The sequence below is a fragment of the Ascaphus truei genome, chromosome 5 (genome assembly GCF_040206685.1).
Source record: "Ascaphus truei isolate aAscTru1 chromosome 5, aAscTru1.hap1, whole genome shotgun sequence".
Lineage (NCBI taxonomy): Eukaryota > Metazoa > Chordata > Amphibia > Anura > Ascaphidae > Ascaphus > Ascaphus truei.
Genome location: NC_134487.1, coordinates 294,967,076 through 294,980,290, shown reverse-complemented (window position 1 = coordinate 294,980,290; position 13,215 = coordinate 294,967,076). Strand labels below are relative to the sequence as shown.

The 13,215-nt window shown below is 47.2% G+C and overlaps 1 protein-coding gene across 1 annotated transcript in view; it reads left to right on the top strand.

The window, feature by feature from the left end:
- Positions 1-11,922, top strand: part of ARHGAP8 (Rho GTPase activating protein 8) — a 78,422-nt gene extending 66,500 nt beyond the window's left edge. The window contains exon 13 of the mRNA XM_075602765.1: positions 10,960-11,922. Coding sequence (XP_075458880.1) covers positions 10,960-11,157 — 198 coding nt within the window. The 3' untranslated portion in view covers positions 11,158-11,922. The remainder of the gene's footprint in view (positions 1-10,959) is intronic.
- The last annotated feature ends 1,293 nt before the right edge of the window (positions 11,923-13,215 follow it).

Here is a 13,215-nt window from a genome sequence, read left to right as displayed (position 1 = left end):
TCATCCCAGCTGTTTATATTCCACCCTCCCGTGGCCGCGGACTTCTATATGTATCCTGATCTCCTTATGTCAGCTATTAGGCGGATCGGTTTATTGCCCCTATCTGATCACGTCTGGTTGCTCTTGGGGCAGAGGGTGTGTAGCTATTGCTTGCGTCCCTTCTCTATGAACCTCATCCTCTCCTTGTTTGTTCTCTAAAACCTCCCCCTACAATCCTATCAACCTCCCTCTTCCCATCTACTTTCCTAACCTAGCTTATATCTCTCCTTTCGTGACAGCCCGTGACTGCTAGCCTTCCTTTAATACCTTCTTGCTTCCGCTACTTGCTATCTCCCGCTATCTACTTACACATCCCTCTCATTCCGTCTTCACTCCTATCTAAACTTGCTTATCCCTCGTCACTTTCTAATGCTTTCTCTCTCTGCTCTGATTCTACCTGTGTGGTCCCTTCCTCCGTCCATCTTTCTTTCTTTCAGTCTCTTTTTGTCCTACCGCTATTCTGATCCCTCCTCTACTCCTCTCTCCTACTTCCTTTTCCTTCTGGTCCTGCTGTGTGCTGTGCGGAGCCTCCCCCTGCCCCTCGGAACAGTTCCCCTCCCCCTCGTGTCCCTGGTGGAATGGCCCTCTGGACACCGGTTTTCTGTTCCTGCAACTGCTTGTGACCTCCTCTCTGCTGCTGGCGGACTCCAGGTGGCGCTGCAGTATCCCGTGGTAGTCTCGGAATCTCCTCGGTTCCGTCTGTCTGCTCCGCCTCTCGTTAGTGCGCCCACTCCATTTCCGCCTCCTCCAAGATGGCCGTCTCCTAGACCCGCCCCTTCCGCTGACGTTTTTCCTTTGGCCGCCATCTTGGAATGGGCCGTCCTCGGGAGAAGATGTGTCTGCTACTGCTGCTGCTGCCGCCCCCTTCGACTGGGTATGTTTCCCGCTAAGTGAGCGCTTCCCGCCTACCTTGCTTCCGTGGTCTGCGTGTCATGCTGGAAGCTTTCCCTACCCCATTTTGGCCGTCATTTAGGGGCCACGAGGTGAGTGTAATTTCTGTTTGCAGGGTGTCTGGATATGGGGATACCGGCCAGTCAGCGTCACGACGGTGGTCCACAGGCTCAGGGGTATTTGTTGAAGGGAGTTCTTGAAAGTTCTATTTGGGGCTGTGCAGTATTTATAACTTATAACTTATAACGTGTAACTTTAGGTTTTAACTGAGCAGCTTCGTTCGTCTGCTAAAATCCACTAGCTTAGCTAGTTCTTGTGAGGTTTGGGTCCTGGGCAGCTCTTTTCTTAGCCGTTTCCCCCGCTGTGGACCACGAGGGACTCGGGCTGGGCTCCTCCGTCTCCCCCTCCGTGGCTACAGGCCCTGTGCCCAGGCCCAGTTGCTGTAGGAATCTTGGGCCTTCTTCTGGGGATTTGATATGGATCGGGCGGCCATTACGTAAGACCATGAGGCCAAAGGGAAATGTCCATCTGTAGCGGACCGCTTTCTCTCTCAGGGCCCTTGTTATCGGCCATAGGTCTCTCCTGCGGGCTAGGGTGATGGGGGAGAGGTCTTGGAAGACCAAGATCTTGGCTCCCTCAAACTCCAAAGAAGGGGTATTACGGGAGCATTTCAGTATTTCCTCCCTCGTGCGGTAGTAGTGCAGGCGAATTATTATATCTCGTGGGGGGTCCGCGGGCTGCGGTCTGGATCTGAGCGCCCGGTGGCAGCGGTCCATGTGCAATAGGTCTGCGGGGGACTCCGGGCATATATGCTGGAGCCATCTTGTCACGAACTCCTCGCAGTCCCCCACAGACTCAGGGATCCCCCTGAGACGCACGTTATTGCGGCGGTCTCTGTTCTCGGCATCCTCTTGCTGCTCACGGAGCTCATTTATCTGAGCTTGGAGATCCCCCGTTTTTTTTGTGTTTTTTTGCGTTGCCCTCACATTTGTGTCCAGCTGCACCTCTATGTCCTGGACTCGGGATCCCAGGCCCCCCACTTCTTTGGCTAGAGCCCGGATCTCTGCTTGCAGGATTCCTTTTAGGTCGTTATACAGCCGTTCAATATCGCAACGGCGAACCGGTAGGAGTCCTTGGTCACTCGGCTCTCCGTCTCCTTCTGATTCAGAGCCCGCGCAGGAGGTGGGGGCCGCCGCCGCCGATGTGCTGCGGAGTCTCCCCTCTCCAAAGTACTCGGGGAGACCCTTCTTGTTAGGGGTCTTTGATGTTTTTTTTGACATCCTGAGATACTGCTCTCTGTTTGGAGAAATTATAGCTGCTTTTTTAGAGTTGATCCGTGTTTTTTATATTGATTTGTCAGAGCGGGGTACGGAGCATCAGGGTTATGCTTCCATGCCGTCTGACCTCGCGCATGCGCCTCCGTGTTTCTGTATTTTTGAGTTACTTTTAAAAATACAATAAAAAGTCAGGGGGTTATTGAGCAAGAATTGTCGGGCACTAAAAAAGGAAGTGTGTGTGTGTGTTGGGGTATATATAGACACAGAAAGTCACACAGACAATGAAGTAGAAGACTTCTACAATGAAATCAACCAACTTAACAGAAAATTGTCATTTCAAGATCGTTACGGGAGACTTCAATGCAAAGATTGGTGCCCAGCCGAAAAACGAAGCATTAGTTTGTTACTCTCACATTAACAGGAATGAACGTGGAGATAGATTGGCAGAATTTGCAGAAAACGTCTATGTCATGAATTTCTTCTTATACAAGAATACAAATCGAAAATGAACATGGAATGGACCCCATGGAATCAAGAATGAAATTGACTCTATCCTAACTAACAAGAAACACAAGATTGAAGGAGAATTCACTGATTTTGGTTCACTGCAAATTACATCTGAATGTGAAGTTAGAAAGAGGAAAGGTGATTTATTTTATTTTTTTTAATGCGAAAACAATTAACATCAAGAACCTCAAGAATAACCTCAGAGAATTTCAACAAAAACTGAAAAATAACTTCAGCGTGCTCAAAATGCGTAGGGACACTTTAATAAACAATTATGAAGATTGTAGTTGAAAGTGCAGAAAAAAACTGAAGAAATCGCTAACAAAAAACAGGATAAGAAAATATCGGACGAGACAGAACAATTAATGAAAAGACAAGAAATGAAGCAATCTCGGGACATACGAATTTAATATGCAGAGCCGTGCGAAACAATCCACAAACGTATAACTGAAGATGTAACTATGATATGGTTATGAAGACTATTGAAGATAACGTACACTTATCATAAAGAGAGTTGAGGCCTTCTACATGAAATTGTACGCAAACAGATAAAACAGGGCATGATACAGCAGAGGACAAGGGAGAAGAAACCACCAATGATGTACTATGTGTCCTTCCAAAAGCAAATAAAATCCATGAAGAATGGGAAGGCTTCTAGGGAAGATGGAATTACAACTGAAATATTGAAAGATGCAGGGTAAGAAGAAGAAAAAAATCCTTGCAAACCTTTACATGCTGCTTGAAGAACAGGAACATTCCAGAAAAATGGAGTAATGCCATAGTTCTGCTCATCCAGAAGAAAGGAGACAACGAAAATCTCATGAACTATAGACCAATCGGTCTACTTCCAATCTCTTACAAGATATTTATGATGATACTCACTAATCGGCTGCAACAGATCATGGACTTTGCCCAATCTAGAGAACAAGCGGGATTTTCCCCTGGATACAACACAATGGACCACATCCAAGTCGTATAAGAAGTGATTTCCCGAAGTAATGAATACGATCATTACATATCAATACGACCACTCGTTTTAGGATTCATAGATTACGAAAAAACATTTAACTGTCTACACCTCATCGATCATAGATGCATTAGGAAGACAAAGTGTTGAAGGAACATTGATATACTAAAGAACATTCATGAGAATGCCACATCAACCATTAGATTACATGAAGATACTGTACAAGCAAAATAAGGATAGCAGGGGAGTGCGACAGGGAGATACCATGTCACCAAAGCTTTTCACAGCAGCGTTTTAAGAATTGTTCAAGACATTATATTCAGAAGAAGAAGGAATCAAAATCATGGTGAATATTTGTCACCGATTAATTTAACCCAGAAGACCTCCAGCAACAAATTGGAGAATGGAGTAAGTGTGAATGTGGGGCTCTGTATGAATCTCGGCAAGACCAAAGTGATGTTCAACAAATGTGTCAAGTCTGCAAAGATTGTAATACATGGAATAGAACTAGAAGAAGTCGAAGACTGTTTACCCTCGCTGGCAGATAACTATGGATGGGAACTTTTTCAATTAAATCAATAGGAGAAAGAAGATGGGATGGAGGCATTCGGAAGAAACAAGACAATCTTTCGAAGGGACCTCCCACGGTGCCTTAAGAGGATTATTTTTGACCAGTGTATTCAGGCCGCGCTCACGTATGCACGTGAAACTTTGACCCTAAATGCGAAGATAATTAAAAAAAACTTCAGACAAATCAAAGAACTACAGTATAGAGAGATGTTTCCTGGATATTTCCCCGAGAGAGAGGGGAAAGGATGAATGGGTTCGGAACTAAACAAAAGTCTGTAATATCATCAGAAATTCAAATGGCGTTGGGTCGGACATATGACAAGAAGAAATGATCATCGTTGGACAAAGATGGAGCTTGACTGGCTTACATGAGAGATTAAAAGACCAAGCCGATGTCCAAAAGTAAGATGGGAGGATAAAATCAGGAAATGTTAGACCAACGTGAAGAGGCTGTAACTGCAGTACCTGAAAAATCCTCAGGGAGGTTTCATCCAGCAGTGTATCGACAAGGGCTGAAGATGATCTACAGTATATCAAGGGTGTGCAAACTGGGGGGACGTTTACAGAGGCCCCGCACTCTTCCCCAAGGCATTTAAATTAAGTGTCGGGGGAGGCATTTGGCCTCTAACTTCTCTTACCTGCTCTCAGCCGGCTCTTCGGCGACTCGACGCCATGACAACGCCGCAGGGTCAAATGGCAACGCGTTGACATGGTGTCGTGATGTCATATGACACCGCCAAAGCTAGTGAGCAGGTAAGGAGGGGGGGCGCGAGCAGGGGGGGAGAGCAGACGGGGGCGCAAACAGAAAAGTTTGCGCAGCCCTGATCTATATCATATGGCAGGGTGTGTGTGATTGTACATACTGAAATATTTGATCAGATTTCGCTGATCTGATATAGGAAAAAGGGAGAGATTGCAAGATCTGATCGTATATATCCTGCAGTAGGAATTAAAGAAATGACATCAGTATAAAAAAATCCCACAAATAAGTAACCATCAATTCATTTCCTTTATTATGCTTCATTAACGCTTCATTAATGCTAACTGAAGCTCTTAATAAAGCCCTTGTGTCATTTTAAAACTATTTGAAGAACCTTCATTTTTCATCAGCTGATACAACAAGTAAATGACATTTCTGTAACAATAGATGCATCTCCATACTCTTGCTAAGGGCCAGGTACTTGAAGCGGTAATGAGGGGTGCAAAAGCACTACATAATGTTTTCAGTAATTAGCCAACAGCACATACAGTAGCATTATGCAGTGAATATAGCACATGGACAACTGGGAAGCAAAGCTGTATACATGGAATCAATTTCTGAACTGAGACCTATATTTTTGACTAAGGTTCATGTTTTGGTGTGCAGATCTGTACATGTTTATACTGTACGACTACTGAAATTCTTTGATAAATATATTACTTAATGCATACAAAAATCAGATGAATTGATTAGTATGCTATTAAAACTTTGTTTTCATAATATGTGTTCGAAATCCAAACTTCGAAGTTTGTTTAGAAGTTTGAATCGAACTTCAGAATGAACTTTTGCACCTGCGCAAAACACCCAAGAAAAGGGTGAAATTTATTTATCTTTATAAACTGATCGAACGTTATGCAAAAGAAAAATAAAAACAAATCCAAAACTAAAATCAATTGAGTTCCGGCAAAACCAAAGTCCGCAAAAACCCGAGTGACCGTTTCCACCCTCAACATACAATGTATCGGACATCTGGCAAACACGAATATAGCAAACTCCATTTGTGTTATAATAACAGGGATGGATTTGCACCATAACAGTGCAACGTGTATTGTGTCGTACGGGTGAGCACTTGCGCTGGTGTTTTGGCGGAACTCAATTGGCTTTGGAAAGATTTGGAATAATAGGCACAAAACAACCAGGAACGTTTGTGCCCATCCTCACTATAAAAAGTGTGCACACACACACACACACACACACACACACACACACACACGACAGTAGGCACTCTAATACAGCATGTATGGGCAAGTGCACGCTTCGTAAGAAGAATATATTGGGGGTTTACTGTTGCTTTTTTGCTCCATACACTTTGTTGCACTTATTCCCTGCAATGTGCTGTTTCCTTATTTACACTGGGCTACAGTTTTGGGAAATATATTCATAGACTTTTATAGAGATATGTTAGAAACTATATGCTCCTCCCTGATGAAGGGGTACCGAGTTACCCCGAAACGTTGGATTCTATTTTTGCAACCTGCGTAGGGTGACCAGATTTTGAAAATGAAAAACCGGGACATTTTTTTTTTACATAACAGTTTATTTATTGTAGTACACTTATACTTACGACCATTAGTCTTTGTTACATAGTTGTGTGTGTGTGTGTTGACCTCACTAATCGAACAAAAAAAACCCAGATGTGAATGATTCTGAACCCCTTAACCAGTGTCTGGATGCCCCCTCTTCACAATTTCTAAAGCAGCAATCCCGCCTGGGATCTTACCTGATCCGCAGTCCCTCAAGGTACTATACTGGAGGGGAGGTGTTCCCTACCTGTCTTCAGAGGTCTCCCGTGTGAAACTTGAGTCAGATCTGGAAGAAAGAAGGGTAGGTTACTTCGGTGTAGGTATACGGCAGTTAAAATAAGACAGGGAGGGTGAGAGAGACAGAGAGAGAGAGAGGGTGAGAGAGACAGAGAGGGAGAGAGAGGGTGAGAGGGTGAGAGGGTGAGAGAGAGAGAGGGTGAGAGAGAGAGAGAGAGAGAGAGAGAGAGAGAGAGAGAGAGAGAGAGAGAGAGAGAGAGAGAGAGAGAGAGGGTGAGAGAGACAGAGAGAGAGGGTGAGAGAGAGAGAGGGTGAGAGAGACAGAGGGTGAGAGAGACAGAGGGTGAGAGAGAGCGAGAGGTGAGAGAGAGCGAGAGGTGAGAGAGAGCGAGAGGTGAGAGAGAGCGAGAGGTGAGAGAGAGCGAGAGGTGAGAGAGAGCGAGAGGTGAGAGAGAGCGAGAGGTGAGAGAGAGCGAGAGGTGAGAGAGAGCGAGAGGTGAGAGAGAGCGATAGGTGAGAGAGAGCGAGAGGTGAGAGAGAGCGAGAGAGAGAGAGAGGGTGACAGAGAGAGAGAGAGGGTGACAGAGAGAGAGAGGGTGACAGAGAGAGAGAGGGTGACAGAGAGAGAGAGGGTGACAGAGAGAGAGAGGGTGACAGAGAGAGGCAGACAGAGAGAGGGTGAGAGAGAGGCAGACAGAGAGAGGGTGAGAGAGAGGCAGACAGTGAGAGAGACAGAGAGAGGGTGAGAGAGACAGAGAGAGGGTGAGAGAGACAGAGGGTGAGAGAGACAGAGGGTGAGAGACAGAGGGTGAGAGAGACAGAGGGTGAGAGAGACAGAGGGTGAGAGAGACAGAGGGTGAGAGAGACAGAGGGTGACACAGAGACAGAGACAGAGAGAGACAGAGGGTGACACAGAGACAGAGACAGAGAGAGACAGAGGGTGACACAGAGACAGAGACAGAGGGTGACACAGAGAGAGAGAGAGAGAGAGAGAGAGAGAGAGGGTGACACAGAGAGAGAGAGAGAGAGAGAGAGAGGGTGACACAGAGAGAGAGAGAGAGAGAGAGAGAGTGACACAGAGAGAGAGAGAGAGAGAGAGGGTGACACAGAGAGAGAGAGAGAGAGGGTGACACAGAGAGAGAGAGAGGGTGACACAGAGAGAGAGAGAGGGTGACACAGAGAGAGAGAGAGAGGGTGACACAGAGAGAGAGAGAGGGTGACACAGAGAGAGAGAGAGAGGGTGACAGAGAGAGGGAGGGTGACAGAGAGAGAGAGAGATAGAGGGTGACAGAGAGAGAGAGAGATAGAGGGTGACACAGAGAGAGAGAGAGAGAGGGGGGGGGACACAGAGAGAGAGAGAGAGGGTGACACAGAGAGAGAGAGAGGGTGACAGAGAGAGAGAGAGAGGGTGACAGAGAGAGAGAGGGTGACAGAGAGAGAGAGAAGGTGACAGAGAGAGGGTGACAGAGAGAGGGTGACAGAGAGAGGGTGACAGAGAGAGACAGAGGGTGAGAGAGACAGAGGGTGAGAGAGACAGAGGGTGAGAGAGACAGAGGGTGAGAGAGACAGGGGGTGAGAGAGACAGAGGGTGAGAGAGACAGAGACAGAGAGAGACAGAGAGAGAGAGAGAGGGACAGAGAGGGAGGGGGAGGGTGAGAGGGTGAGGGAGAGAGGGGGAGGGAGAGGGACAGGGGGAGACAGACACGGGTACACACACACACACACTGGCACACGCACACACACACACACACACACTGGCGCACACACACACACACACACACTGGCACACACACACACACACACTGGTACACACACACACACACTGGTACACACACACACACACTGGTACACACACACACACACACACACTGGTACACACACACTGGTACACACACACACTGGTACACACACACACACTGGTACACACACACACACACACACACACACACACACACTGGTACACACACACACTGGTACACACACACACACTGGTACACACACACGCACACTGGTACACACACACACACACACACTGGTACACACACACACACTGGTACACACACACACACACACTGGTACACACACACACACACACACACTGGTACACACACACACACACACACACACACACACTGGTACACACACACACACTGGTACACACACACACACAGACACTGGTACACACACACAGACACTGGTACACACACACAGACACACACACACACACACACGTACACACACACACACAGACACTGGTACACACACACACACACACACACACACACACAGACTGGAGTACAGACAGAGGCAGCCACGAGCAGGTGGCTCTCCGCCTCCCCCTGCACCCACCCCCGCGCCCATCTCCCGCACCTATGGGGGGGGGGGGATAGGAGCGCCGGGACACAAAGGTAAACTGCCGCCCCCCCTCCCCCGGAGGGCAGCCACGGGCTCCCGGGGCAGAATGGGGGAACACCGCGCAGCCACCACTGCCAGCCCCCGTGCCCATCTCCCGAACCAAGGGGACAGGGGGGGGGGAAGCGCCAGGACAGGGGGCAAAGGATAAAAAACCCACCTCCTATCCCCCCGGGCGGGCAGAGGGGGGGAGACACCGCGCAGAAGAGCCAGGAGCCGCGGGCAGAGACACACACCACGTGTGCTCTGCCGCAGGAAGCGGAAGCCCCGCCCCCAGGCACCCTTCCTTCCATCCATTCCGCATGCCGGTCCTTGGTGAAGGATGATGCCGGGGGGCGGGGCTTAATGCCGGGACGCTGGGGATTGGCCAACAAGGTAGGAAACTGCCGGGGGGGGGGGAGGCATTAAAAAAAAAAAAATACTTACCAGCCAGGCTGCTGCAGTCTCCTCCTCCGCGCCGCCGTAGACTCGCGCACAGCGCACCGCAGCTAATTACTCGCGCACCGCCGGCGACAAAAAATAAATAAATGGGGACACATTGAGGAAAATCCGGGACATTTCCGGTACACACGGAAAAGCGGTACAGCTCACGAAAAACCGGGACTGTACCGGGAAAAGGGGGACGAGTGGTGCAGTGACTTCCTCCTCGCTTCGTGGAATTTATGGGAGTATATTTTCCTTATGCCTTACAGTCTATGATGCGTGCACCTGCCAATTTTGGCTTTATCTTACACTCTCTGTGTTCTTTCTCTTTAGGCCTAAGACATGCAGATGAGCATTCAGTTGTATTTGCATATTTGCTTTGCTGTGGAGGGTTTTTGTCACTTTTTTTACTCACCATAACTTAACTCAGTATTATGGTAAACCCCATCCCTTAGCTTCTTTGCATACCCAGTTAATCAACCCCACACTGATGAGACCCATTAAGGTCGAAACAGCTGTCTGTGGGTGGTTTTCTGGGTATGCACCTTAACCCTGGCTGTGCTAAAGCTGTGACCATGCAGCAAGCTTAAGCCTATAGTGAACCATGTTAAAAATGTTTTTTGAAGCAAAAAGTGGCACTGTGTGCTCATTTGCATGTCATTTCCCAGAATCCCTTGCTGCAGTGGAAGTGCTGTGTGCTGGGTGATAATGGTGAAAGGCGGGGTTGCAGACCTGCCTAAGACATGCAGATGAGCATTCAGTTGTATTTGCATATATATATATATATATATATATATATATATATATATATATATATATAATCATTATATATATATATAATCATCATATACAGTATAATTGTTAACCCCTTGTGTATTTTTTTTATTTTGCCCCTCCAAACTCCCCCACAATACAACAGTGTTATCCATGTACAGAGGACTGTTGCAGAGATATTATACAAGAATAAAACAAAAAGGTGCACTTAACGTGTAAAAATAAAGATATGGGGATTTTGCAACCCAGTACAGGTTGTTTTTTTTCCTATAATAGTGCTGCAGTGTACACAGCACTGTACGCAGAATTTGTAAGTAGAGAGGAGTGAGAGTCACCTTAGCAACAAAGATGATGACCGCGGCTGCACTGTTATAATATGCTGTGGGCATGGCGTGATTGAATATCAAAAATCAGGTTTATACAGACACTCCAGTGTTTGTTCTCAAATGCTAAAGGCCTGTACAAACATGTATAAACGTTATTATTATAGATTCTTTCAGGCACAACTCTGTGTATTTTGCGGAGCCTCCGTTATAATTATCTGTCCCCAATATTGTTTTGTTTTTTTCCCCTCCCCAGATATCTCAGGAGAGCATTTACAACAAAATGACACCTTCGAACCTGGCCTGCGTTTTCGGATTAAATTTAATCTGGCCGCGGGAAGGAGGCTCCTCCATCAACGCTCTGGTGCCTTTGAATATGTTTACAGAATTGCTGATTGAATTCTTCCCCAAAATCTTCAGCTACAGAACGGTGGCAGGAGAGTGCTTACCCTGAGCTGCAAAGTGACCCTGTGTGCATTCAAAAGTGTCATTTACACCCAAACTTGTGCCCTACACCACCGGGGCTCAACTCCGGGCCACAAGCCCGCCCAACAGGTCAGGTTTTTAGGATATTTCTGTCAAAGACTGAGCCTCTGATTGATCCACCTGTGCTGAAGCAGGGATATCCTGAAAATCGGACCTGTTGGGGTGGCTTGAGGACTGGAGTTGAGCACCCCTGCTCTACACAAACGTTCTTCTCTTTAAAGATTTGTTGGGAAACCGTGCATTCAAAAAGAAGGTCACAAACAACGGGTGTATTTTACTTTCTGTTACAGTTGCTGTTCGCAATGATCATTGGGACTTGTTTGGGTAATTCAGACAGCAATGGCTGGGAACCTTGTTGTCGTCTTGGGAGTTTCCAAAGGAAATAAATAATTGTTTTGTTATTACCCAGTTACAAGTGTCAAATCTGACTGATGGGAGGACGCTATGATTGACCCAAAGTCGCACACACTGTTGATAGCAGAGGAAGGAAATTATACCACAGGTGCATATAGGTATATTCAAGACCAGCACCTCAAACAATACACCTCCATGAAAGGAATACTGCCTACTGTATATAGTTGCAATGTAAATTATGATGATCCATTCACTGCTACTGGGTGGACCTGCCTGCAACACATTGCAAATTCAACCCTGACAAGGCTAATGGTCCCCAGCATACCCAGCCCATGCGGCACATCCGGCACACCCGGCACATCCGGCATGAAGCTGCAATAATATCTGAAGTTATACAAATTCCATTTTTCTTTTACTTTACACAACACTTAACATTTCCAGTCAGGTATTGGGGATATCCCTGCTTCAGCACAGGTGGCTGTCATCCTGACTGAGCTACATGGTGAGCCACCTGTACTGAAGCAGGGGTATCCTTAAAGCCGGACCTGGTGGTGGCCCTTGAGGACTGGAGTTGGCCGCTCCTGATCTAGAGGGTTAAGAAGCAATGATACACAACTTGTGTACATGAGAGAAATTCACTGCATGGCCTGGACAACTCTTATTTGGTCTTCAGCTGCTAGGAAGGGTAATGATAACTCTCTTTATAGCAGCATTGTTACTTGGCTATAGACCAAACTGCTCATAAAAGAATGTTATTAATGTTTTGGGAGTATTAGTCCCTAAACTGTCAGAGGTGATTACAGCATCATGCAGTCAAACAGTTGTGAAAAATAGGTAGTAGCCGCAAAATAGTAACATATCTGCAATGTGTTGTGGCAACACTGGCAGCAGTGTGGCTCGTGCAAACCGCTCACAAAGTCGCATGGCCCGTGCAAACCGCTCACAAACACGCATGGCTCGTGCAAACCGCTCACAAACATGCATGGCTCGTGAAAACCGCTCACAAACATGCATGGCTCGTGCAAACCGCTCACAAACACGCATGGCTCGTGAAAACCGCTCACAAACAAGCATGGCTCGTGCAAACCGCTCACAAACACGCATGGCTCGTGAAAACCGCTCACAAACAAGCATGGCTCGTGCAAACCACTCACAAACACGCATGGCTCGTGAAAACCGCTCACAAACATGCATGGCTCGTGAAAACCGCTCACAAACAAGCATGGCTCGTGCAAACCACTCACAAACACGCATGGCTCGTGAAAACCGCTCACAAACAAGCATGGCTCGTGCAAACCACTCACAAACACGCATGGCTCGTGAAAACCGCTCACAAACATGCATGGCTCGTGAAAACCGCTCACAAACACGCATGGCTCGTGAAAACCGCTCACAAACAAGCATGGCTCGTGCAAACCACTCACAAACACGCATGGCTCGTGAAAACCGCTCACAAACAAGCATGGCTCGTGCAAACCGCTCACAAACACGCATGGCTTGTGCAAACCACTCACAAACACGCATGGCTCGTGAAAACCGCTCACAAACACGCATGGCTCATGAAAACCGCTCACAAACACGCATGGCTCGTGCAAACCACTCACAAACATGCATGGCTCGTGCAAACCGCTCACAAAGTCGCATGGCTCGTGCAAACCGCTCACAAACATGC